Genomic DNA, 26,509 nt, shown 5'->3' with positions numbered 1-26,509 from the left:
CAGTATTTTTAAGCAATTCACATTTTAAAACAAATACTTTTCATACTAAATTATAGGCTATAAAAAATGTATTTTTTTTTTATGTGTGTGTCGTGGGGGGTGGGGGTTGTTGTGCGGCCCCCGGGGCAATTTTCAAAACCCAATGTGATGGAGTGGACTTAAACTTTCTGGGAACTGCTCCATTTAAATTAGCAAGAGACCAATTCCAAACTTTGGGTATCATTGCGACGCGGGAGCATGGAAAACTCCTCAACAGTAACTGGGAATCCAAAATACAACAATTGAAACAGAATATTCAACTTTGGAACACACTGCCCATTTCTATGGTCGGGCGCATCAACGCTACATATAAATGGTTGTCCTTCCTAGATTTTTATACATTTTCCAGAGTATCCCTGTCTTTATTCCCCTCTATTACTTCAAAAAGCTGGACTCCATCATATCCTCCTTTCTATGGAACAATGAACTAGCCAGAATATACAAAAAACACCTGTTTAAGTGTAGAGCGGAGGGAGGCTTTGGTTTACCTTACTTTAAGCTTTACTACTGGGCCGCCAATCTGAATGCAATACTTCACTGGCGTAAAGGTTTCCCGACAGCCCACTACAATCAAGATGTGCCCTCTTGGCTTCAGATAGAAATATCTGCATGTGGTGCCACCTCCCTCCCAGCACTCCTTAATAACCCTGCAAAAATAAAGACACCTCTCTATATAAAAAATCCAAATTATACTTCACTCCTTAAGAATTTGGAAACAAATTAAATCTTATCTTGATTTGCCCTTAGTCTACATAGACAGTCCAATCTGTCACAATCATGCTTTCCCCCCTGCTTTGATGGATCCAGGCTTTTCCATCTGAAAAGCCAAAAATATTTTGTTCATACAGGACCTGTACCTTGAAGGAAACCTAATGTCATTTCAAAATCTCCAACAGACATATGACTTACCGTCCACACTTATTCAGGTTCCTCCAGATCAGGCATTATATCAGGACTCATATACCACAATACGAACACACGCCCAAACACAACACATTTGATAGTCTTAGACGTCTTGTACCAGAGAGCAGAGGCACAGTTTCCTCCCTGTATGGTATCATATTGGCCCATGAAGGAGTGTCCACTGATAAGTTGAAGAATGATTGGGAGCAGGAACTTAATATGGAGATTTCAGGAACGGTTTGGGAGGGAATTCTGGATAGAATTCATAGCACCTCTATAAACTCCAGACATTCCTTAATACAGTTTAAAGTTGTCCACAGGCTCCATTACTCTAAAGCCAGGCTCCATGCCATATACCCTAACATTTCCCCCTCATGCAATAAGTGTAAACAACAAACAGGGACTCTTACACATAATTTTTGGTATTGTTTTAAGTGAACTCTTTTCTGGTCTCTTATATTCGACTACATTTCAAAGGCACTTCACAAAACTATTGCACCTGACCCTCTCCTTGCCATCTTTGGTTCAGTTGTTTATAATCCCAACATCACAAACTATGAGGGGCAAGCCATGTCTCTATGTACTCTGTTGGCCAGGCGCCTCATTTTGCAACAGTGGAAGTCAGACACCAGCCCTCTTTTCCAGCAGTGGCTTAGAGAGTTAGGCAATGTACTTCACATGGAAAGACTCCGCTATAAGATGTCGTACAAGGAAAGGATCTTCCAAAGAATATGGCAGCCTCTGCTGGACAAATGGTCAGAAGCATGTGAAACTAATAATGCCCAGGGGGACACCCCTAGCTCTTGAGTGTGCGGCTTTCTATCTTTCTTTTTCCTGAATATGTCTTGTGCGCTATGTTGACTGTCATTATCACTTTTTTCTGTCTAGCTGGCTTTTCTTTTTTCTTTTTTTTTGTTTTGTTTGAGGGGTGGGGGGGTTTAGGCTTTGTAGGTTTTTGCTGTTTTGTTGCTGAATTTCTGTCAGAAAATCCTGAGGGAAATCTCTTGTATTGTTATCCTGTATATTCCCTGTATAAACGTTTCCTTTAATAAACATATTTAATAATAAAAAAAAAAAAAGATAAAAAGGCTTATTTTTTGATTCCATGTTTCTACCACATTGTCTTACAACCTATTGGCATGTGGCAGTCTCATTTTCAGTCAGAACAAACATATTGGTCAAGAGAAAATCAACATTAAATCAATATTTGCCAGGGGTATGAATCATTTTGTTCTTAACTGTATATACACATAAACAAACCCTAAGTTACTCTGGGGAGACTGACCAACAATTCATGCTTGTAAGTCCTTTTGGCTAAACTGTCAGCCAAATGAAATAAATAAATAAATAAAGTAAATAAAAATACTAAATTACACTTAAATGTTAAATTGTGATAGCAGAACAGTAAAATAAAGGGCTTAAAGGGACACCAGGCAACGTTTTCGTGTTAATTACTCATCTTCGTAAGTCGGTATATGGTTAAATGACTCATTACAGGGCGAATGAAGACTCTCTCGCCCGCCCCTACTGCCTGTAGGAAGAATATCCCGCTTGCAAGTTCAGTGTATCGTACCCGCCGACCGAAGCAGTTTCAGTTTACATCTTGCATCCACAGCACAGAGGCAGGCTAACGAAACGCTACCGCAAATGTGTGTATAATGGCAGAGGCGGCGAAGAAGCAACGAAAACTCTTGACGGAAGATGCAAAGAAAAGGAAAAGAGCTTCAGACCGAGCGAGTGGGAGTTTCGTAGAGAAAAAGCATCAGGCTTGCCTGGTGTCCCTTTAATACAATCAGCAGAATAATCTGACATTTCTAGAACAAAACAATTCAGCCATAACCATTTTCTTGCCCAGCTCTAATTGAAATAAAAGTGTTTACTATATTTTTGATTTGCAATGTTTCATTGTTACAAGTGTCTGCTGAGCTTTCCATAAACGTGATCGCACCTTGGTGAGAATCTCAATGATGTCTCCTTCCTTAATGTCCAACTCATCTTGATTTGTGGCATCGTAAGCATAGGAGGCCTTGCAGTACTCTTTCACTTAAGAATGGCAAGAAGAAATAGCATTAAATGAGTCAAATGCCTTTTTCTTTACACATATTGAACATATAATAAAGTATAAACATTGTTCTTTCACCTCCATCAATAGAGCAGAAAAAATGTCTGCCAGTCACTTGAAATGTGTTTAGGAGATTGGTCACACTAACAAATGTGTCATTCCCACATCTGAGACTCTAATGTTAAATGATGCACATAAAGATTACCATGCACCCTGAATTACCTCTTACCTTTTGTTTTGCTCTCCCCATCTACTTTCAGGGACTCTGTCATGTTGGAATGGGTGGTTTTTGTAGCTGATGGTAATGATGGAACTGGCTAAAATGAAGCAAAATCACAGCTGGCTTTACTGATTTGGCAAAAACATAGTCACAGCCCAACAAGACCAGTTTCCCAAATGTTTTTTTTCTGTAATATCTTTTTAATGTAATGTTTAGTAATGTCATTGTAAAATGCTTTGGAAAAAAATATGAAGAACCATAGACATGAACATGAAAAAACTGAACATCATTTGCTAATTTCTAAAGCCATGGGAGAAACTTTCAGGGTGAGCAAAACAAAGGTGCATGGCTTTCAATGCAGCATACAAAGGGTGTGTTCGAAACGGGAGACAGCTGCCTACTGCCTCCCTCCCTACAGAGAGCTGTCTCACTAGACATGACTTTGGATTAAATGCATCTTTTAAAAATGAGCGTAGCACTCTAGAATCTTTGGTTAACACTACGGTATGACGTTAGCAAAGGCCTGACGTTAAACTAAATTAGCTTACGTAAGCTAGCAGGCTAACGGTATAAATTAGTTTTACGGCCGGAAGATATATCAGACCAGACGCTATTAATGGTTACAACAATGGCATAATCAGATAGTAAATTGTTTATTTCTAATCTGTAATCTACAAATCTAAGCAAAATAAGGTCACACAAATGACATTTTAAACAAATTCAGCAGCCATTACCGATGTCATCCGCCATGTTAGTTTACCTTTCACAGCTGTTTCAGACGTTGCCGCAAGGGATTATGGGTAGGAGGGAGCATGAAGTGTGCATCGATGCTGCCTTCAAAAATGACCGTTATTTGGGAATTCTAAGATATCTTAAAAGGCAGCAGAATTTGTTTTTTCGGTTTCGAACCGCACTTGCTGCCTTGCTCCCCAGTTAGATATCTTAAAAGGCAGCAACTTTACCCGTTTTGAACACACCCAAAGAATAGAAGATGCTCAGTTACATTTGATAACCAGGTGAAAGGACACTGCAGACCCTAATTCTGTGGCACATTTTTTTTTCCAGACGTTTACGGTACACTGGAAACCTACCATAAATCTCTGGCATACCTTTTGTTATAGCTTTACGGTGCACTGGAAAAAAAACATATCTTATTCTTCTTTAAAGTGAAGATAAATGTTAATTTACAGCAAAGAATGCAATGCAGTCTTAATCACATTGCATACTGCACTTTTTTTCTTAATCAAATAGCCTCAAAAAAAAATGTCAGCCTTACTTTCTCTTTCTTCTCATCTACTTCTGAGGGCAGCCGGACCTTAAGCTTCACAGAGCCCTGGCTGAAGATGTCACCAAAGCCAACTCCTTTGACCTTCTTGGGTTGAGCTTTGGTCCCATTACCAGAATGAGGGGATATTGTACTGATGCCATCTTTGCTACTGCAGTCTGCAAACCAACCACAAACACAAAGACCCATGAGATAAATACAACACCACATATTAGTGGTTATGGACTAGGTTGGTGCGGCTCATTGAGACCAACATGCCAGAAAAAATTGGTTAACCGTTATGCGGTGGAAATTGCATTTGGCCGTCTAGTTTAGTGGGGCTACATGCCTACTAAATCCCATGTGCCCCAGTATTACGGTGTCCCAGGAATATTATTAGGGTGGGAAATAAAATGCCCACTTTAGCAGATATCTAACACCCCCTCATGCTTATCTGCTCACATGAATAATTGAGCTTTACGCATATAAAGGATAAAAATATCATTTGTGCATATGGATAAAACAATTGGGTTTTTTTTCAGTGTTGTGGCCATGCAGTGATCTCTCCTATTAAACAAAGCCAGGTTAAAAATAAACGATGCACAATATATTGGTGGCTGATATATTATTGATCACTCAGCAGATCAATCTGGCAAGCCACCTTTGTTACGGCGACTGAACATAATAAACGTGTTTATCAGAAATGTTCTATGCTTTGAATGAATGGTCTGAAACGTCTCAGGTTAATAAATATTATGATATTATGATTATGATGATCTCCAGACACCCAATGGGCCTGCCTGGCAGAGCGCAGGAAAATGTGCCAGAAATTGGCAATGCCTTAACTGATTGATCTGAAACTTTACATACTATTGAATATCATTATTGTGATGATATTCACATGTGTAATTCACATGCCTAGCATAGCGCCACTATCTGGCCAAGCAGGAAATGTGCCAAAAATGTTCAAAGCTTTGACTGATTGATCTGAAATTTTACAAAATATTAGATATCATGATGATGATATTCATGTCCTATTAGCATGCCTAGCATAGCGCCAACAATTGGCAAGAGAAGGAATATGTTTTTTTCACTTCTGTTGGATATCACAATCAGATTCATCAGATTAATCAGATTAGCTGTATATGACATCCAAACACCCAATATGCCTGTCTGGCGTAGTGTCACCAGCTGGCCAAAGTCAGAATAGTTTTTGGAATGTATTAACTAAAGTTTAAAAAAATCTGATGATATCCACATGCCCAAACTGCCAACCTGGTCTAATTATTTCAAACACACTGAATGTCTACCTATATGACTAAGCTATCTGATGACAATTACGGATCATCATTCATTTAGTGTGAGATGTTGTTCAATGAGTGAGATACAGTAAGATCCAAATAGCAGGGATAGCCAGAACAGATGAAACCCGTTTTAATCAAACGTAATTTACATAGAGATCGTATCACACAGAAAGCTCATATTTTGTCACTAGCAACCTAGCCTATATCTGTCCTTTGTCAAATACAGTTGCATTATCAGCCCTGACCAAAACCGTTCAGGAATTATTTATGCAAAAGTGGAACGTACGTAATGTTTCATTCTCCCTCCTTTTCAGCACGAATGACACAGCATGAGAGAGCATGAACCATATCGTTTCTCCCATATTTTATTTGGCAAATTTGACAACAGTCAGCTTACATTTCAAATCATAGCCTACTTCTTTCTTTATTTAGAATAAAGAATAACACTTGCGAACCCTTTTGTTTTGTTGCCAGTGTTACGGCCAGCTCGTGAACAGACCGCAACATAAATTGAGACAACAACAGTTTCAAATTTAACCATTTATTAATGATAGCAACATTAACAAACTAAAGTGTCTGGGGAGATTAATGTTGAAGAGCGCGTGTATGCGTGAATGTAAATGGCAGTAGTAGTGCTGGGCGGTATACCGGTTCACACCGTATACCGCTGTATATTTTCGTTATGATATGAATTTTTAATATACCGCCATACCGGTGTATTTGATTACACAACGTTTGGAACGCTGCGCCGCGCGACAGTGTTTCAGACAGGACTTTCTTCACACGCACGCATGGTGCCAATGCGAGGCATAGTGAGGGTAAACACAAAACACCTTAAGTTTTTCCCCTGAAGTATGACCCTTAAGGCTTAATTTCTCCTTAGATAGGGGGTTTATTTAAGGGTGTTGCACAAAATACCTTAAATTGTTTCTTTAGTTAAGAAAAAACGTTAAGGGATGTTGCATTGAAAGGGATTTACCGTCACGACAATTCTATTGAGATTGTTTAACAGCTGTAACTAGCTGGCTAGTAGGTGATGTTAGTTAGCAACCCACCGAACACAGTGAAGTTTAATGTTCTTATCATTCATCTCACCTTAAGAATATTTGCTGAAATTATCCAGGTAGCAAGTAAAGCATGTTATAGACATGCACTGAGCAATACTAGCTGGCTAGTTAGAAATTATCCCGACGGTCATCAGTGAACCAAAACAAACTTTTTTGTTAATGTTTTGCCTAGCGAACCGAACCGAAGCTCATGGCAGGCTAACAAGACATCCACATCCACAGCCTACCACTAACGTCATGTAAACCACACAATAACAATAAGGCATGTTTCTGATAGGCCTATTTGACAGAGTAAGCATATTAGCAGAGGTTTTATTTTAAATTTTATAATTTTCAAAAAAGTATTATTGCAAGTTGCACTACTTTTTGTATTGGTTTTATACAAAATGTTTGTGAAATTTGCACAGTAAAAGTTCTGTATTTTGACTGCAATTGTCTTTTCATTCTGATTAGATTCTTCATTAGAATCATGAGTGGCTCTTTGTAAACAGCATCATTTTCTGAGGCCATGCAAAACTGCATTACCACTAGTCAGTGTGGAGTTATTCTACATCATGACAGTAAAATAGACCATCCTTACTCAATGCAGCAATTCCTCTCCCAACTTGTAGAAAATTGCTGTGAACATCTGATTATGCATGGAAAAAAAATACCGTCATATACCGTGAAACCGTAAGAATTTAGAAAAATACCGTAATATACATTTTTGGTCATACCACCCAGCACAAGGCAGTAGGCTATCAGCATGTAAGATGAGTAAGTGAAAGGCAAAGGGGGAAAAGAGAAATAAAGAGGAGAGAAAGACTAACGTGCTAGTGTAAAGGACTATCAAAGTGCCTGCAAGAAAGGAGGAAAAAGTGCCTACCGAGAAAGGGGGAAAAAGTGCCTGCAAGAAAGGAGGAAAAAGTGCCTATCAAGAGAGATACAGAAGCCCTTTTATAGCCCCACCCAATAAAGGTGCATCTAATAATGTAATTAGCCTAACCAGGCCAAGGCCTGACCGTGCACTGACAGACCAGGACCTGAAGGGGGCACAGGGGGTCGTAACACCAGTATAAATGGTGTAAGCTTGGTGTAAGTGGTCTGGTTGCTGTGGAGCCATCCAAGGCATGCCCAGTGTGAGCCTGTAGTATGACCCACACCAGAGACCCCTATGTTAGGTTGACCCTTGTGTGTGTGACCCCAAATATGGATGAGGCATGGCTTTACAGGATAGGGAAAGGCTGTCAGGGGGATATGTGAAGGATACCTATGTCTCTCTGTTTGTACGGCATGGATTGGCACCCTTTCTGAGGGGCAGGGCTCTGTGACTACAGTGGGTCCCAGTTAAAAATTGACACTTCATTCACGATCAAGGTGATTCACGCAGCTGGGTGAAATGTAAGTACAACTGCAGCCGCTTGGGGGCAGCATAGTCCGCTGTGGCGTTCCACGGTCGAACCAGACGGCGCATTCGTTTTCAGTGCGTTTCTCTGTGTTTTTAGCAGCCCCTGCAACATGCTAGTCCACTGTAGCCTACGCTTTGTACATAATGTTAAACATAGTTTTGGATTCAGTGGCAAGATTTCTTGATTGTACAGTGCCTGTCTCTCAGTAATGTTTTTTTAAAATGAGTGCTTAGATCAGCTGGCAGTAGGCTACTTTGTCGGTAGTCATGAGAAGTTCGCTTGCTAACAGAACATAAATATGCTGCCCAGAAACCTTGTGAATAGTTCTGATTTTTTTTACTATACTAACGAGGTAAGAAATATAGACTTTGCCTACAGCATCTCCTTAACAGTAATGTTAACAAAATGACATATGACAAAGGAAAACGAATTCGGTCACTCAAGACTGTCACAGCAACCAGTAGGCTACAGTCCTACCCAATAGGCCTACTCGAAGCAGATAGCGTTGTCTGACGGTCGAGTGGGTTAATGCACATATTTCCAGAACAGGTCTGCAACTTTCAGGCAGTTCTGAGTTCGAATCTAGGCAGGAGCAGAGCCATCTAAAGGCCTAGGCCTATTGTTATCATTTTTTGCAAGGTGTTGCTCCTGGCAATACTTGTTTATAAGACGTTTGGTGATTAATTGATAGCTGTTTTTAGGACACGTTAAACGTTCTTTATAATGAGCGCATAAAACAACTGTTACGCGTTATGTAGGCTACAATGATTGCAATACAAAAATATGCGCGTGTTAGTTTAGTTAGTTTTGTGATGATTTGCACTTTTGCCTCATGTGTTTTCAGGTTTATGGGCTTTTTTGGCAAGATTGACCTTGGTTAGACTCTGCATATGTTATTTCTCCGTAGGCTATGGAAAATAAAGTCAATTTTCGACACACGTCTGTTATTAGTTCAACAAGTGTTGCTTGTTAAAACATGTGACTAGTGAAACTCAAATGATTTTAGAAATATTTAGCCAAAGCCAAAAAGTGTTAGAGAGAAGGAGAGACGCCGGTGCAGCTCAGATGTCTTCTTAATTTTCTTTATTCTTTAGTAAAAGGTGCAGAACATTATTAAACTTTGACTAACGTTTCGATGTTCATTAGTCAAAAACATCGACACATCGAAACGTTAGTCAAAGTTTAATAATGTTCTGCACCTTTACTAAAGAATAAAGAAAATTAAACGACATCTGAGCTGCACCGCCTCTCTCTCTAAAACAGGGTGTCAAACATACGCCCGCTGGGCCATGTACGGCCATATGCGGGCGATGATTTTGAACGGCCCGCACGTCAGTCCCTCAACAACGAGAGAAAATTTCCTTTTGTGTGTGTGTAATGTTTATCACACCAAATTGGCTCACCATACCTTCCCAACTATGCACAGTATCCCATTAGCTGCATGCCATCAGGCTATTTACAATTTTCTATCGCGTAAAGTTAGTGAACGTTATCAAAATTAACGCGAACACATTTTGTTTGAGCAGGAGACAGAATACGCACGCAGGCACAACTAGGCTACTTGTTGTTTTCTTTTTACTCGCTATCTATATATGGTTATCAGCACACAATGTTGGGCTAATTCACTAGTTATGGATATCACAAGTTTAAACAACGAAAACAGAAAAGATGGAGGCAGCAAAGCTAGAGGAGTTATTCCAGATGGGCAAGAACAAGGTAGGCAATTGGTGTGCTTGTCAGAGCGTTAGATTACAGCTGTTTAAAGCCAGGCGTCCACGATGTACGCTAGAACAAAACAAAAGGTAACTTTAGCTATAGGGCTGTATCAATTTGTCCAAATGAATAGGTCATCGTAGACGTTGTTGTTGTATTATTGCATGTGGATATTGTTATGCTATGTAGGCTACTTTTTTTGCAATGCACGGACCTAAAACCGGGAAACGGACAAATATTGTACACGCGTAAATTTGTTTTTGCGGGGGTGGGTGGGTGTACGTACCATAGCTTTATTTATAGATTTATTCTTATCAATGTCAGTCCATGAATGCATATTGATCAGTTGTTAACTAATACTGCATGATGTAGGCCTAGAAGTTGCATTTGAAAATGTTACTGTTGTAGGCTTTTTGTTTTTTTTTTTTATTTCAAAGTGGTTAGGACTATTATTTCACACCAATTTTGAATAAGCCATAGCCTACTGCAATACCGATTTCATGGTTACACAATGCACATGTTCGCCGATTATGTGGCCCTCAGTAACCTATAAATTCAATGATGTGGCCCTCTATGAAAATGAGTTTGACACCCCTGCTCTAAAAAAATATCTGTCCTGGCCTGGTTGCACCGGATTGTGGCCAAACGACAGAAGCGTGGAGAACCCTCCTTTGTCTACCAAAAAGTGTTACTTTGTTACTTACGTGAAAGAAGGGGGTGGGGGAGGGGGGCTTAACGTGAAAAAGCTTAATGTCCCAAAACGGCAACAAGTCATAATGGTAGGCTACAGGAAGTGGGGGGAGGGTATGGGATGACCAGAGCCGTCTTCGCTGTGCTATTCAGAAAGCATCTTCTATTGTCTTTCCAGGCGCACACAGCTCGTTATAGCCTATCGAGCGCCTTAAAAGATAGGCTCTTGGGTTTGGCCTCACAGCGAACTCAACCCTCTTGTTGCTTGCAGTTTGTTAAATAAAGCGATGCAGATTACATTATTTATTTCTGATTAATTGCGTCTTTTGATGTCTTTTGCAACATCTGCTTGTTAGGCTGGGCTACTGTCAATGTCCTGTACAGGTAAATGTTCAACAATTGCTGGTGTAGGCCTACAGGCTATAATCAATTAGGGACTGTTCAGGGGCTACCGGAGGAGTTTTGGGAGCGTTAGTCAAAAAGACCCTCCCTCGCCAGCAAGAATTTTTTCTATGACCCTCCAAAGTGATTGTGAAAAAACGCATGACCCTCGCCAGTCCCAACAATGTAGGCTATTGATGTCTTCTGTAGGCTACTGGGTCACTTTGGGAGCTTGCATGGTATGACTCCTTCCTTGAAATGCCTTGAAAAGGCTGTCGTTTGCACAATTTCTCAATAATCACCGGGACCGAAACAAACCTGTCAACTTTTCCCGTGTTTATCGCGTATTTTAACTTTTTCCTCGCTGTCTTAGGAGGAGCTGCAGGGCCGTCGCAAGGGGGTGCGAGGCCCTGTGCGAACTTGACAGATGCATGAACTTACGTGCATGAAATCATGCGATGAAGAGGGGAAATTGTATAGCCTATAACATTAGCTGAGTCACATATTTGGCCATATGGTGTTTATCATAGGCTACATCACGAAACCAAATAGTGTAACAAAGGCGAACACTTTAACAGGGGAAATTAATAGGGCATGAATCGTTGTGCTGAACGGTATTTGTCAATGAGCAGAAACACACACGACATTCAAACTGTTGATAAGAAGTGCACTATGGAAACTGGTCTGTAGGCTAACATTGGACAAATAAATGACACTGACTCACCATATCTTGATTTGCCGCAAACTCAGCAATGAAATCATAGGCCAGTTTGCAGGTAGCATAACGTCTTTTTCAATTAATAGAAGGGAGAGCCGAGTCTCTCCTGTGACATTGAGGTGCGCAAATAGTTTTTAATAGCCTGTTCAACTTCGAAAAGCTTCGTTCACCCGATGCCAGTCACTGATCGCAATTTCAAATTTCGGGAAGCTTCGTTCAATCTTTTTAAGTTTTAAGTGCAGTAAGCCCCTATCTGCCCCCTATGGAATTATATCTCGAGCCTATTATAAAGGTCCAGTGCGTTATGTCCTGGGATTCGGACGTGCTCAAAAAGAAAAGAAAAACACACTTTTTTTTATAGACGGTTATGAGGAGCAATATGAGTCTGAACTCCGTGTCATTCAGACTCAACCCTCTTGTTGCTTTGATATCTTTTTCGTTATAGTTTGAACGTCGGCAAGCAGGCATGTTGCGGTTGCAACTTAAGTGAAATTTCTACAGTAGGCCTACAACATGCAACATGCTTGTTAGGCTGGGCTACTGTCAATGTACTTGTACAGGTAAATGTTCAACAATTGCTGGTGTACAGGCTATAATCAATTAGCTAAATCATTTGTCTAGCTGTTTAAAAAAAATTGTTCTACATTCAAGCATAAAAGGTGCTTTGATATCTTTTTTCGTTTGAGCGCCATTTAACAGGCATGCTGCGGTTGCAATGAATGAGGATAATTGGTTTCATCTGCGGATTTATTTTTTGCATTATTTCCACACGCATCTAAGTTCTAACACACATATCCCCTCGCTTTCTCTCTCCATGCCTGCGCACAATGCTTTCTTAAAGGAGCTGCACCATCTTACAACAATTGCATCTACATTTTCATATTAGAATGTTTTGCCAAGTGTAAGCTTAAACTACCGTGATCAATTTAAGTTCCGTGCCCCCGCTGAAAGTCTCATAAACTTATCGTTACACTATCAAATCTATAAGTAACCGTGACAAATAGGGTATAAGATATATAAACTCATGCTATTGTATTATCATATATGTTTGGTAATGGCTCAGCTTTCTCTGATTGTTCTACTGACTTGGAAACTGCATCATGGAAGCAGTAAGTCAAGTCGCATCAAAAATAGTAGTGGTAGAACTCCAAAGTGACACCTTGTGGTTGTTTGTGTCAACTGCAGTTTGTGCCATTTCTGCTCAGAAAATGGGGTGCGTGATTCCTTAAGGAACCCGTCCAAACTTAACTGGGACCCACTGTATATGGTCTCACTACAGTTGAATATGTCCTCTGACTGCAATATAACCCAATGAATTTGGGAAATTAAAGTCTTTTAAATGAATTAAAGTCATCTAAATGATGACATTGTTTAATATAAACATTGGTTTTGATCAAAATAATTGCTTTATGTCACTACAGGAATGCTATTTATTTCCCAAAGCGGACTACACTATGACAATATTACCATGATATTATCCCTTTATTGCCCAAAATAGTTGAATTTGTATTATGTTAGGTTTATAATTAGATGTATTAGAGCATAACTAATGCAAGCTTAACTTTAGTTCATTTCTAAAATATTTGTAATGAAATAAAAAGTTTTTAAAGAAAAATTGGATTTTACAGCATTTTCCACGATTGCCAACTACCCCTTTAAAAACATTTTTTTTTCCTTCAAATTTTCTTTTATTTAAACCATTTTAAGTAAGAAAAATACTTTAAAATTTTGAAGTATAGGTGATAATTCATGCAATAAAGGGTTAAAGGATAACAACAGTTAACTAACTGTTAGTAATGAATTGTTAACTGCTTATTATGCACTGTTAATACCTAATAAGCACATGCTATTCTAAAGAGTTACCAAACTATGAAATAGAAACATGACAAGCCATCATTTTGTGTGTGTATGGAGGGTCAAGCAGAGACTAGGATCACCACTACTGTGAATGATCTTATTACTGATAAGTGTCAAGGTGGTGGTGACCCCAATTTGCCTATGTTTTAGAAATATAATAAACACAGTTACACTTTTTGAAACTATTTCAGCTTGTGTAGTATATCAGTAACTTCTGAACATACCAATAATACATATAACCAGGCAGCAGATGTCGACCAGAATGACAAGCTGTGGAAAATGCACTGGTTACTGATAAAATAGTGTTGTTCCTGCACTGACACGTTACATTTTTTATTTTTGTGAAGGTGTAACTCTACAAACCCAATTTCCCAGCAAAGCCACAGGTGTAAGCTCTCAAATACTTTTTGAATGTTGTTCCTATCTGCTACAGAGGCTGATAAATCAATAATTTAGTAGGCGTTGACACAATTGCTGAATTTCCAGAAAGGTTTTATAGGCATTTTAGGCCTAAATGGATTAAGCAATAACTTAGTTTGATGCATCTTTACCTGCTTCTGTGTTTCCATTGTCAGGATCGGCATCATCACTTTCCTCCATTTCCTTCACAAAGTTAGAGGGGAAGAGACCAGACTTCCCATTCAACACACCACTCCACCACCCTTCTTCCACCTACAAAGAGATTTTACAGTTTTACAGTTCTCATCTTTCATATTATCACTACCTTTGATATTATCAATCCTGCTCATGGGACAATTTTTGCCTGCTCTGTACATCTGAAAAACCCATCAGCTGCACATATCTGATTTAGCTGGCCAAGTGCATTCGTACTGCACTGACCTCAATCAGAGGTGCTGAGAGTAGGTATAAGTAGAAGATTTTCAATTGGACCAAGAAGCAGGACTGGGATAAGTAAAGGGACAAATAGTTTATATAAGTAAATGTGTGTGTGAGTATTTCTCTTTAAAAATATACCAGGTCACAAACAATCTCACAATTCACCTGAATTTCTAAAAGAAAGGCAATTAAATAGCAACATTTTTACACATGTTTACAGAACAATACACTGAAACCAATGCCATTCGAATATCCGTAAGCATAAATGTAATCCAAACATTGCATATTTAAATCAACTCACTTCTTCGGTGATCTCAATGACGTCTCCAACTTTTAACTCCAGCTCATCCTCATTCTGAGGTAGATAGTCAAATAGAGCTTTACACTGCCGTTTCTTGAGTTCTAAAATAAGCAAAAAATCTATTACAATCAGAGATATTGGTGGGAGAAGAAGCCATACTTATCTATTTTTAGTGAATGATCACTACAGAAGAATATTATCAAGGTTCAACTATCAGCACAAGGCCTGACAAAGATGAGAGAGTTGAAGTAAAGGTAAGTAACAGGTGCAAGATTTTATGTGATAACATTATACCCATAAAACGTGTGTCAAGGGTTTTCGCTGCTTCTTCGCCGGCTCTGCCATTATACACACGTTTGCAACAATCGCTAGCGTTTCGTTAGCCTGCCTCTGTGCTGTGGATGCAGGATGTAAACTGATCCAGCTTCGGTCGGCGGGTATGATACACTGAACTTGTAAGCGGGATATTCTTTCTACAGGCAGTAGGGCCATGAGTCATTTAACCATATAACGACTTACGAAAATGATTAATGAACACAAAAACGTTGCCTGGTGTCCCTTTAAGAGAGCCAGATTGTATGCTTAAAGCCTGAGACAGAGTAGATAGTTTAAAAGTTGAATGTAGATAGTGTAATGGATGTTGATAGACAGAAAGTTTATTGGATTTTGATAGGCAGATTGTTCAATGGATGTTGATAGATAGTTTAATGCAGTGGTCCCCAAACTACGGCCCGCCACCTCATTTTGAGTGGCCCCCCAAAACATGTCCGTGGTATATAGCATCTGGCCCGCACGAGAGTACCACATCGTCAAACTATGACCTCCGTAATTTGCCCCATTCATTCTCTGTGGCGAGTCTTAACAATACATGTGAAATACTCTTTTTGTCCACTGGTGGTTGTCCATCGAAAACGGAATGAAATGTAGGCCTACTTGCAAACAATGTAGGCCTATGCTGACTGCATCAGTGCTCAAAGTATTCTAAAAGTTTATCAATTAATTGTTTATAACTAACTAACTTCTATTCAAGTCATATTTCTGGGACTTTCTGGGATAATTCAATTCAATTCAATTCAATTCAAAGCACTTTATTTGTCCCCAAGGGGCAATTTAAAAGGGCGCATTACAGTAGCTTATTCAGTGAACAAGGGACACAATCAACCATTGACCAGCACGCATACAATGCGATCAAGCAACACACATATTTCACCGGCACACTGGACAGTCAATACACACCACATGCCATCATTCATCACAAGTAATAGTTGTAAAAAATTTTAAAAGTTCTTCAAGTGCTTCCTTAGTGCTACAATTAAAACAAGTGTGTATAGAGGCTATTACAATCATGTCCGTCAGTTCTCATTCATTAGCTGGACAGCCCTCGGGATAAAGTTGCCTTCCTTCTCTGTGTCCGGCAAAGCGGACAACGGAGTCTGCGTCCTGAGGGGAGCCACTTAAACTCAGGAAACAGGATGTGAGAAGGGTCCTGAATAATCCTGCGTGCTACCTTAACAGTCTGTTGGTCACATAGGGCAGTGAGAGTTCGGACGGGCTGCTCAATGATTTTTGAGCAGACCTTGACCACATTCAACAGACTGTTTCTGTCTTGAAGGATGATGGAGTGGAACCAGCTAGTGAAAGAGAAGGTTATTACATTTTCAATGAAAGCATAGTAGAATGTGGTGAGAATGTCTTTGTTAATCCCAAATGACTTCAGCTTCCTAAGTAGGTATTGTCTCTGACGGCATTTTTTAAGGATTTCCTCTGTGTTTGAGGAAAACCTTAGCAGGTTGTCGAAGGCTGTTCCCAGGTATTTGTATACCTCCACTATCTCTATCTCAAAGTCAAAGTCAAAGTCAAAGTCAAAGTCTGCTTTATTGTCAATTTCTTCACATGTCAAGACATACAAAGAGATCGAAATTGCGTTTCCTACTATCCCACGGTGGAGACAAGACATATTTTACCAATTAGGTCCACAGACAAACATAACATTCAAGTAAACAATATAAAAAGTAAAAATAAGAAGGCATATACAATGAAGAAATAAGAGCAGCAAAATTTGGTAGAAATTGTGCAATTGTGCATAGACAGTCTATATAATACTGCAAAAGTCAGGCCAATAAATGGCTGAGGTAGTTTTGTTTGACCTAAGTATGCAAGTGGCATAGTGGTGCAAGTTATGTAAGAGCAGCAGAAGTGTGTTCAGAAGTGTTCAGGACAACAGGACAACAACAACAAGTTGCAAGTGTGCAAGTGTACAAGTGGAGTAGTGCAAGTGGAGTAGTGCAAGGCAGCCATTGTGGGTCTAAAAGTCCAGGATGTTATGTAGCTGAGGGTGGAGGGGGTTCAGGATCCTAACAGCCTGGTGTATGAAGCTGTTGGGGAGTCTGGTGGTGCGGGAGCGCAGGCTTCTATACCTCTTCCCAGAGGGCAGTAGATCAAACATATTGTGAGCGGGGTGACTTGCATCACTCACAATTGTGGTGCCCTTCTTGGGTGAGGTGGGAGGTGTAAATGTCCTTCAGGGGAGGGAGTGAAGCACCAATAATCCTTCCAGCTGTGTTCACTATACGCTGCAGGGCTTTCCTGTTGTATTCAGTGCAGCTTCCGCCCCACACAGCGATACAGCTGGAGAGGATGCTCTCAATGGTGCCTCGGTAGAATGTGGTCATGATGGCTGGTGGAGCACTTGCTGCGCCTGAGTTTCATAGGGAAGTACAGGCGGTGCTGAGCTTTCTTAGCCAGTGATGCAGTGTTGGTGGTCCAGGAGAGGTCTTCACTGATGTGCACCCCCAGGAATTTGGTGCTGCTCACTCTCTCCACCACAGCACTGTTGATGGTCAGTGGCAAGTGTTGGGTGTGACCTCAGGAAGTCAACAACAATCTCCTTGGTCTTGCTGGACGTTCAGCAGGAGGTTGTTGTCCCTGCACCACGTGGTCAGAAGGTCGACCTCCAACCTGTATTGAGTCTCGTTGACCTTGGTGATGAGACCCACCAGAGTTGTGTCGTCAGCAAATTTCACTGTGTGGTTGTTGCTGTAGGTTGCAGTGCAGTCATCGTCAGCCGGGTGAAAACAGCGGACTGAGCACGCAGCAGCAGGAGGGCCCCCGTGCTCAGTGTGATGCTGCTTGAGATATTGTTGCCAACACATTACTACTTGAGGCCTCTGACAGAGGAAGTCCAGTAGCCAGTTGCAGAGGTAGGTACTGAGTCCCAGTTTGTCAAGTTTGCAGATGAGTTGTTGTGGTATTATGGTGTTGAATGCAGAACTGAAGTCTATAAACAGCAATCTCACATATGAGTCTCTTTTTTTCCAGGTGGGTGAGGGCTGGGTGGAGGGCAGAGCAGATTGCATCCCTCTGTGGACCGTTTGGCTCGGTATGCAAACTGGAAGGGGTCCAGGGTGGGGGAGAATGGATTTGATGTGTGACATGACAAGCCGCTCAAAGCACTTCATGATGATGGGTGTCAGTGCCACGGGGCGGTAGTCATTGAAGCAGGATGGAGCAGTTTTCTTCGGCACAGGTATGATGGTGGCAGCTTTGAAACATGATGGGATGATGGCTTGCTTCAGGGAAGTGTTAAAGATGTCTGAAGACATCCTTAAGCTCCTCAGCGCAGTCCTTCAGCGCCCGACCTGGGATGTTGTCTGGGCCTGCTGCCTTACGGGTGTTGATAGCAGCAAGTGTCCTCTTCACGCTGTCGGCAGAGAGGCACAGGGGGCTGCTCATGTGGAGGGGGAGGGGTCTTCTGTGGGCAAGTGCTGTTTTGTGCTTCAAAGCGAGCAAAGAAACGGTTCAGATTGTTGAGCAGAGGGATGTTGCCCTCACAGCTCTGTGGCGCGGGCTTGTAGTCCGTGATGGCCTGAATGCCCTGCCATAGGCTTTGTGCATTCCTGCTGTCTTTGAAGTGGGTGGTTATCTTGTGAGTGTATTCATTTTTTGCTTCCTTGATGCCACGGGACAGGTTGGCTCTCGCTGTTCTCATGCCAGCTTCATCCCCAGCTCTGTAGGCTTTGTCTCAGCAGCCTGAGGACATCCCCTGTCAGCCATGGCTTCCAGTTAGCCCGAGTGATGATGTCTTTTATGTGGGTCACATCATCAATGCACTTTGTGAAGTAAGAGGTTACAGTTTCTGTATACTCCTCTATGTCTGTCTGATTGTTGTAAGTGGCTGCCTGCTTAAATATTTCCCAGTCTGTTGTGTCAAAGCAGTCTTGAAGAGCATCAGAGGCTCCTTCAGGCCACACTTTTACCTGCTTGTGAGTTTGCTTTCACTCTTTGTCTGTATGCGGGCATTAGCATAACAGTGATATGGTCAGAAAGTCCAATGTGGGGGGGGGGGGGGGGGGGCGGCTTTGTATGCTCCTTTGTGTGTAGTGTAGACCAGGTCCAGGATGTTGTCTCCTCTTGTTGGAAAATCAACATGCTGGTGTAGCTTTGGAAAAACAGTTTTAAGGTCTGCATGGTTAAAATCTCCAGCGAAGATGGTGAAACAGTCTGGGTGTACCGTCTGTGGTTCACTGACAGCCTGGTACAGTTCACTAAGAGCCGTGTTCCTATCGCTGTTATTGTTGGTAGGCGGGATGTATACTGCGACTAGCAGAATCGCAGTAATTTCCCTTGGCAGATAAAAAGGACGGCACTTTATGATCATAAACTCCGCCAGTGGTGAGCAGTGTTTGCATACTACTACAGTGTCCTGGCACCATTCGTCACGGATGTAAACACAGATTCCTCCTCCTCGTGATTTTCCACCCTTTACAATGGTCCGGTCAGCTCGATAGCATGCTAGCTGCTCCAGTTGTACAGCAGAGTCCGGAATGTTGTCATTTAACCAAGTCTCAGTGAACACGAGCACACAGCAGTTACTCACTGTCCGGTTCGTTGATCTCAGCAGTTGTATGTAATCCATTTTGTTGTCCAGTGATCGTACATTTGCCAGGAGAATGGATGGTATGACTGGGCGGGTTGGGTTGGCCGCTAGCCTGGTCCGGACGCCTCCGCGCTTGCCCCTCTTCTGCTTCCTCGCACACCGCTTCCGACGCTTTCTTTCCGGGGGAGGAGTAGCAGGCGAGTCGGTGTTGTTGCAGGCGGAGTAGTCAGAGTTCCTATAGCGTCTCTGTTGCAAAGTTCAGAGCGGCTGCAAAACTTACTTTTGCAGATGTCTAGTAAAACTGCCTGCTGTACTTGTAGTGCGGCGTAGTAAGACGAGACGAACACGTAAAACTTTCGGACAAACACTTTTTAAACGAACAAAACACCGTTCGGTTGGGACAGAGAGAGGTCGCTGCGTTTGCACGCGCCGCCATCTTGGTCCAGTCTTGCTCCTGCTGGATGAGTGGTGACTGCCTCAGCCAACTGTCTCTGTTTGGGTGAGAAGGTTATAATCATGTCCTTGGTTTTGCTTACAGTGGGCATCGCTTTCAAATGACCACTTCATTCGCGCGATTGCGGCGTGAAGCTGCGTGAAGCTTTAGTACCACTTTCAGCCACTGTGCGTCGCTCTGCCACTGTACATCGCTCTGCCGGCCGTCACTTACATAATTGTTGCCGAGAGTAATCCCAGCCTACGAAATCAATAACAAAATAAATCATGCATAATTAAACATTACCTCGATTTAGGCTACTTGGGTATGGCTTAAGGCTTGACTACGAAAATCGAAATTTGCTGTCTACATTATTGTCAGTGTTGGGGTTAGCATAACTTCATAAAATCAAAACAGTGGTGTGATAATTGAGCCAGTAGAGAAATAACTGTTCAGAATTAATCTGTAGCGTGGGTAGGCTTCTGCAGAAAACAATGTTGTTGCCGATTTAATACTATCTGGCGGCGTTTTTTAACAGGCTACGCCAATAGAGGCTTAGACAACTATGACCCACGTTTTGGTTTTCAGAATTAATTTGCCCTACTTCTTGACTGCAATGTAGTCAATTGACTGCTTGACATGTCATTTTTATTTTTCTGTACAATAAACAATTACATCTGCTTTATGCGCAGAATTACATTCATATTTGGCTGACTGCAGGCCAGCGCCACTTCCCTCCCCCATATTCCAAGATTAAGATAGTATGAAGTGCTTTTTGTAAAAAATAGTTAAAGCGAATAGCTATTTGCAATTTGACAAAACACTGGTCCTCATTTTGCGAATCACGAGGGCGATATGAGCCTGTTGCATTTAGTTAGATGTCGAGTCGCGCATAATGTTTGAAAACCACTGGCTCGTAATCACAATAATTTAACACACGACAGTTGGATAACCTACTTCATCATGTCCCCATGCCTACATTTTTGTGAGTAGCATAGAGATCTTTAAAAACAATAAAGTATGGCTCTCCGTTTGGGACATCGAAAACTTATATTTTTAATAGACTACCGTCAAGATGCTGACTTGCAAAAGCCTCGGGATAACACGTTATCTCCACTATCATCAGTCATGCCCCTTGATCAAAGTGGGGAATGAAATAAAAGTTTGAGAACCACTGGCTTAACAAGTTACCTACAGTCCAGAACACAGAATCTGTTGCAATATTCTGATGATGGGCGATGATATCGGCAAATGTTTGTTTTCCAAAGTAAGAATTTCACTTCACCATGCACCAGCCGACAATACCTGGCCTACCTGGTATCATTACAAACATTATTCTGTGTCCTAAAACTGGCATATTTTATGGCATTGTGTCATGTAAGTTCGTTGCAAAATCTAGAGAAATGTGTGAGGTGGTCAGCGGGGGACAATTGAGACACACATTGGATTGTGTTATTACTTGAACCTCCACACTATCCACAGCTGTGGTAGGCCTATCAGGGGCAGGAGGATTACTGTCAGCGCAGGCTTTATATAAAATTCTTCAACAGAAGGCCTCGAATGTTGTCTTGTTTGTGGGGCTTTGCTTGGCTTCTGTAATTTCGGCTTCATTGAAAATGAGGGCTTCCCTCAATGACCCTCGAGAATAAATAAAGGTTGAATGAATGAATGAATGAATGCAGGCTTGCCCAAAATAAAGGCATGTGGTTTTGCGCGGCCTACAGTAAATAACAGACCCGCCAGAATGTGCGTTATGATGTTTTTTACGAGCAAGATGTTTTGGTACCCTACGCACACTGCATGTTCTTAAATAACAATGATCATCAGTAATATTGACCATTAACTTGGGTAAATGGGCAAAGCGTGACCACCTTGATTGGCTGATTGGCTGATGATTGTAGCGGGCATGATTCCAAACACCTCCCTTACGATGATGAGTGACAGGTGACAGGTCGGAGAATCGTGCACTACACAAGTAGTCGCGAAGGATGGAAGATGATTAATAACTGAATAAAAGGCCTAGCCTAAATTAATAAAAAGTAAGGCAAAACAAATAGCTTAGTAGCCTAATGAAACATAGGCCTATGGATTGATGCAGTAGCCTACCTTTGCAACATTATTAAATGAATCTGTCACCATATCCCTAGGCTACGTTTGCAAAGAGGAGAACATTTTAATTTGATTCACAATGAAGCGTTACATTTCATTTACATGTTAACAATGAGTAGTTTTGGTTGTTGTTGGTGGCGTTATTGCATCCCCTTTATGAATGCAAAATTGTTCCCTTATGATTGGAAGCTCCTGTTGCGCATAGGCTATTTCAAAACATCGCATAGCGTAAAATGCCACAAAAAGCAGTTTATGAATAGGTCTTAGTGAGTTAGGAGTCCTCTCGACTTAAGCTGTCCCAGACTTAGGTGCTACATTTAGGTCTAAAATGCTTCGTGAATTACTTTTGAAAAAAATTAGGAGTCCTAAAGTTAGGGTGACCGCCCATTATTTTTAGGAGTTGCTCCTAAATTAGCCAGTTAGGAGCTACTTTTAGCCTTAAAATTCTTTGTGAATACGACCCCTGAATAAAAGGCTTAGCTTAAATGAATCAAGGCAAAACAAATAGCCTAGTACTAGCCCAATGAAACATAATGGATTGATGTAGTATCTTTGTAACATTATTAAATTATTCTGTTACTATGCCTCGTTTAAAAAAGAGAACATTTTAATTTGATTCACACTAATGTTACATTTAATTTACATGTTGACAATGATTAGCCTAGTTTTGGTTGTTGTTGGCGGCGTTATTGCATGTTAGTTATGCCTACAATGCAAAATTGTTCCTCGCGATTGGAAGCTCCTGTAGCTGCATAGGATTTCAAAACCGCAGGTTTGTGAATAGGTCTGTGAGTAAGGAGTCCTCTTGACTTCTTTTAAGCTGTCAGAGGTGGGAAGGTGTGATTTTTTGGGGGAAGGGCCGGATTAACTGGGCACAATTGTCTGATGGCCCCCATTCCCCCCCAGCCAACGTGAATCGGGTGGTTAGTTAATAGGCCTATCGTGAAGATTTTTCCTGCCATCTAAGGCACGAGCGCATCTGTGAGGCCAAGCCTCACCAAGTAGCTCGTTTGTTTACAACTAACATTCCATTTAATTAAACTGCTTTATAGGCTATGCCGAAATAGTTTTCAACATTTTGAATATTAGTGTCGGGTGAATTGAAATGTTCTCAAAGTAGCCTTATGGCTGAAAGCTGCTTGTGACCCCCTCAAGCAATATAACCATACAAACGCGCTTCCTGCACTCATTGTTTCAAAAGGAGTAATTTTGGCTTTGTCAGAACTGAAGAGCGTTGGACGGCACGGCACAGGATGCCCAATGAAAATAAATTAACGCAACGCAACACAACACAACACAGAACCCGCTTCTCTCACGGCAGTCACTGACAGTAACCTAGAATAAATGCATGGGGAAAAACACTTCCCCATGACAAAGACATCGTAAAACACTGAAAGTTAATATTTTGTCACTAGCAACATTCATCTGTCCTTTGTCAAATGTATTATGTTCCAAGTACCCTATGCGTAATTCTGCTTCATAAAGTTGAACAAATACATTTGCTTATTTCACAGAAAAATATAAATAGCCAGTCTACAGTGCAGAGTTGGTAAGTTATGGTCGGCCAACCTGCAGTGAACATACAAACAGGGGAAATTATTTCTCTTGCAGCTGAGTAGCCTCAGGTGCGACGTGAGACATAAGGCCGAACATGCAAAGCCAATGAATCGTGCCCTCTCACGACAATCAGCGCTACCGTTAAACTTAAATAGGTTAACATCACTCCAAGTTCGCCTTCAAGCAAGGAAACCGATGATTTGAAGACATCTGTTTCGTTGGAAGGGCAAGGGGTAGCAACAGGGCAACACAGAGACAGGCCCGATGGCAGGGCTGTTTTGAGAGTATTAAAATATGGGATATTCTACGGGAAAACATTAAAACGGCAAGACAGCAGGGAAAGTTAAAATACGTGATAAACACGGAAAAAGTTGGCATGCATTGTTTCGGTCCCCGTGCACAGGGATTTTTTGTCATACTATTAATCACATATGATTATTTGTGAAATTGTGCAAACAGAGGCGCAACACATTTGAAAAGGAAGGACTGGTAGCATGCAAGCTCACGGGAAAGATTGATTTAAGAACGTTATCACAAAGTGTGTGGCTGTGGCACGGGCGGAAGACAATTGGCAGGGGGAGGGTCATATCTTTTTTAACAATTCTGTCGGAGGGTCATTGAACAATTTCTAGCAGACAAGAGAGGGTCATGCAACTTCCAACTGAAGCACTCAAAAAGCACTCCTCCGGTGGCCCCTTCAATAAATAACGATCAGTCCCTAGATTGCTGCTGGGCTAGGCTATATGTCTTGGTTCTGTTAACAACTCATTGTCAAGCGATAGCCTATATCGGGTGCATCCATTACAAACAAACATGCAATGTGAACGTCTGGGATTGGGGAGAGCACTAAATGCTCTACTGAATAAGCACGAAGTCAAACCTTTAAATGAAAAACACTCTTTAATAATCCAAAAAATAAACCGCTAATGAAGTAAACTTGTGACCATCAAAAATCGTTTATCGCTTGTAACTCCATTGATACCAGGGACGTAACAGGAAGGCATTTGGCTGAGCAACGGAGGTTAATATGCTCCATGTTTTGTCCAAACTGTCTATCATCGTTGCACTTTTCGGAGAAAAGCGGAATGTTTCATTCGTCCCGTTTCAATCGTCCCGGTTGTACCTACTCAAAACATAGATAGAACCTTATTATTCTAAGGTAGCGAAATAGCGTTCAGCATGATTTATGCCCAATTAATTCCCCTGTTAAAGTGTTCGCCTTTGTAGTTTGGTTTAAGTGATAGCCTATGATAAGCGGCTTATGGCCAAATATGTGAAAACGTTAAAATACAGTAGGCGATAAACCGGAAAAAAAAGTTGACAGTGATTTTTCATAATCACTTTGGAGGGTCATAGAAAAATGTATTGCTGGCGAGGGAGGGTCCGTCTTTTTGGACTAATGCTCCCAAAACTCCTCCGGTAGCCCCTTAAATAAATAACGAACAGTCCCTAATGAAGTAAACTTGTGACCATCAAAATCGTTTTATCGCCTGTAACTCCGTGATAACAGGGCGTAACAGGAAGGCATTTGGCTGAGCAACGGAGGTTAATACTCTATATTTTGTCCAAATGATGTCTGTCTATCATCGTTACACTTCGGAGAAAACCAGAATGTTTAATTTGTCCCTGCGTCTCTCTGGCTGCAAAGCGGGATTCACTTTCGCAGTTAACCAAATATTTCTTTATTAGGGCAGGGCAGGCATATTTCTGGCTATTACATTATTTCTAAACCAGTCTGCTAAAGTCTGTAGTGAAGTCTGTGTAGGGTTTTCCAGGCTCCATTTCTTTTACGAGACACCCTGCTCACTTGAGCCATCTACGGTTGTTTGGGTTGTTGCAGCGTCTCACTGGAAAAAATACAAATTAAAGTCGTGATGATACGCGGATCCCCATAGCGGACCCTTGAAAGTGAAGCTGGCCAAGTCGAAGCACTGCCCACTGTATGTTCAGCTCAAGACAAGATTTTTCGAACCAGACAATAAAGTCCTGCAGGGCTGAGCCGAGTGATGGTGTGTGTGGCTGGGAAGCAGAGACAGGAGGACGGCGTCATCAGCAAATTTCACAAAGTGGCAGTTTGGCTGGGTGGATCTGCAGTCATCAGTGTAGAGGATGAAGAGAAGTGGGGAGAGGACACAGCCTTGTGGAGAGCCAGTGGAGGTGAAGAGGGTGTCGGACAAGGTGGGTTCACCAGCACCCTCTGTGATCTGTTGGTGAGGAAGTCTATAATCCACAGAGTGAGTTGGTGGTTGAGATGGAAGCTGGTGATGAGCTTCTCAGCCAGAATGTGTGGCTGCATTGTGTTAAAAGCTGATGAGAAGTCTGCAAACAGATGTCTGGCTGTGGTGCTGGGTACTTCCAGGTGCTTATGGATGGTGTTTAAGATGAATATTTTTGCGTCATCGACACCCCTGCCAGCCTGGTAAGCAAACTGTAGTGGGTCCATTATTGAGCCAGTTGCCTTGGTGATGTGTTCCTTGATGATCCTCTCCATGGCCTTTATGACCAGGGAGGTGAGAGCCACCGGTCTGAGGTCATTCAGGACCTTGGTGGTGCCCTTCTTTGGGATGGGAATCACTGTTGAGTGTTTCCCCATCGCGGGGACTGTGCTGCTGATCAAAGAGCCCTGGAACAGGTGCTGGAACACACCTCCCAGCTCCGCCCACAGATGTTGTCTGGCCCTGGAGCTGTGTTCTTTTTAGTCCTTTTGAGGGCTCTCACCACCTCTGATGTGTTGATGTTGAGACCGGAGTCGTCAGGTCTGAGAGTGGAGATGATTGATTCTAGCTGGGT

At 41.6% G+C, this 26,509-nt stretch overlaps 1 protein-coding gene across 1 annotated transcript in view; it reads right to left on the bottom strand.

Annotated features, from left to right (window-relative positions):
- LOC125299016 (CD2-associated protein) overlaps nt 1–26,509 on the bottom strand; it is a 157,421-nt gene that overhangs the window by 79,173 nt on the left and 51,739 nt on the right. The window contains exons 5-9 of the mRNA XM_048250056.1: nt 14,745–14,845; nt 14,158–14,278; nt 4,501–4,667; nt 3,234–3,321; nt 2,891–2,985 (exon numbers count right to left, since the gene is read on the bottom strand). Of these exons, the coding sequence (XP_048106013.1) occupies nt 2,891–2,985; nt 3,234–3,321; nt 4,501–4,667; nt 14,158–14,278; nt 14,745–14,845 (572 nt within the window). The remainder of the gene's footprint in view (nt 1–2,890; nt 2,986–3,233; nt 3,322–4,500; nt 4,668–14,157; nt 14,279–14,744; nt 14,846–26,509) is intronic.

Source organism: Alosa alosa, chromosome 8, assembly GCF_017589495.1.
Source record: "Alosa alosa isolate M-15738 ecotype Scorff River chromosome 8, AALO_Geno_1.1, whole genome shotgun sequence".
NCBI lineage: Eukaryota > Metazoa > Chordata > Actinopteri > Clupeiformes > Clupeidae > Alosa > Alosa alosa.
This window is presented reverse-complemented; position numbering and strand designations above follow the sequence as displayed.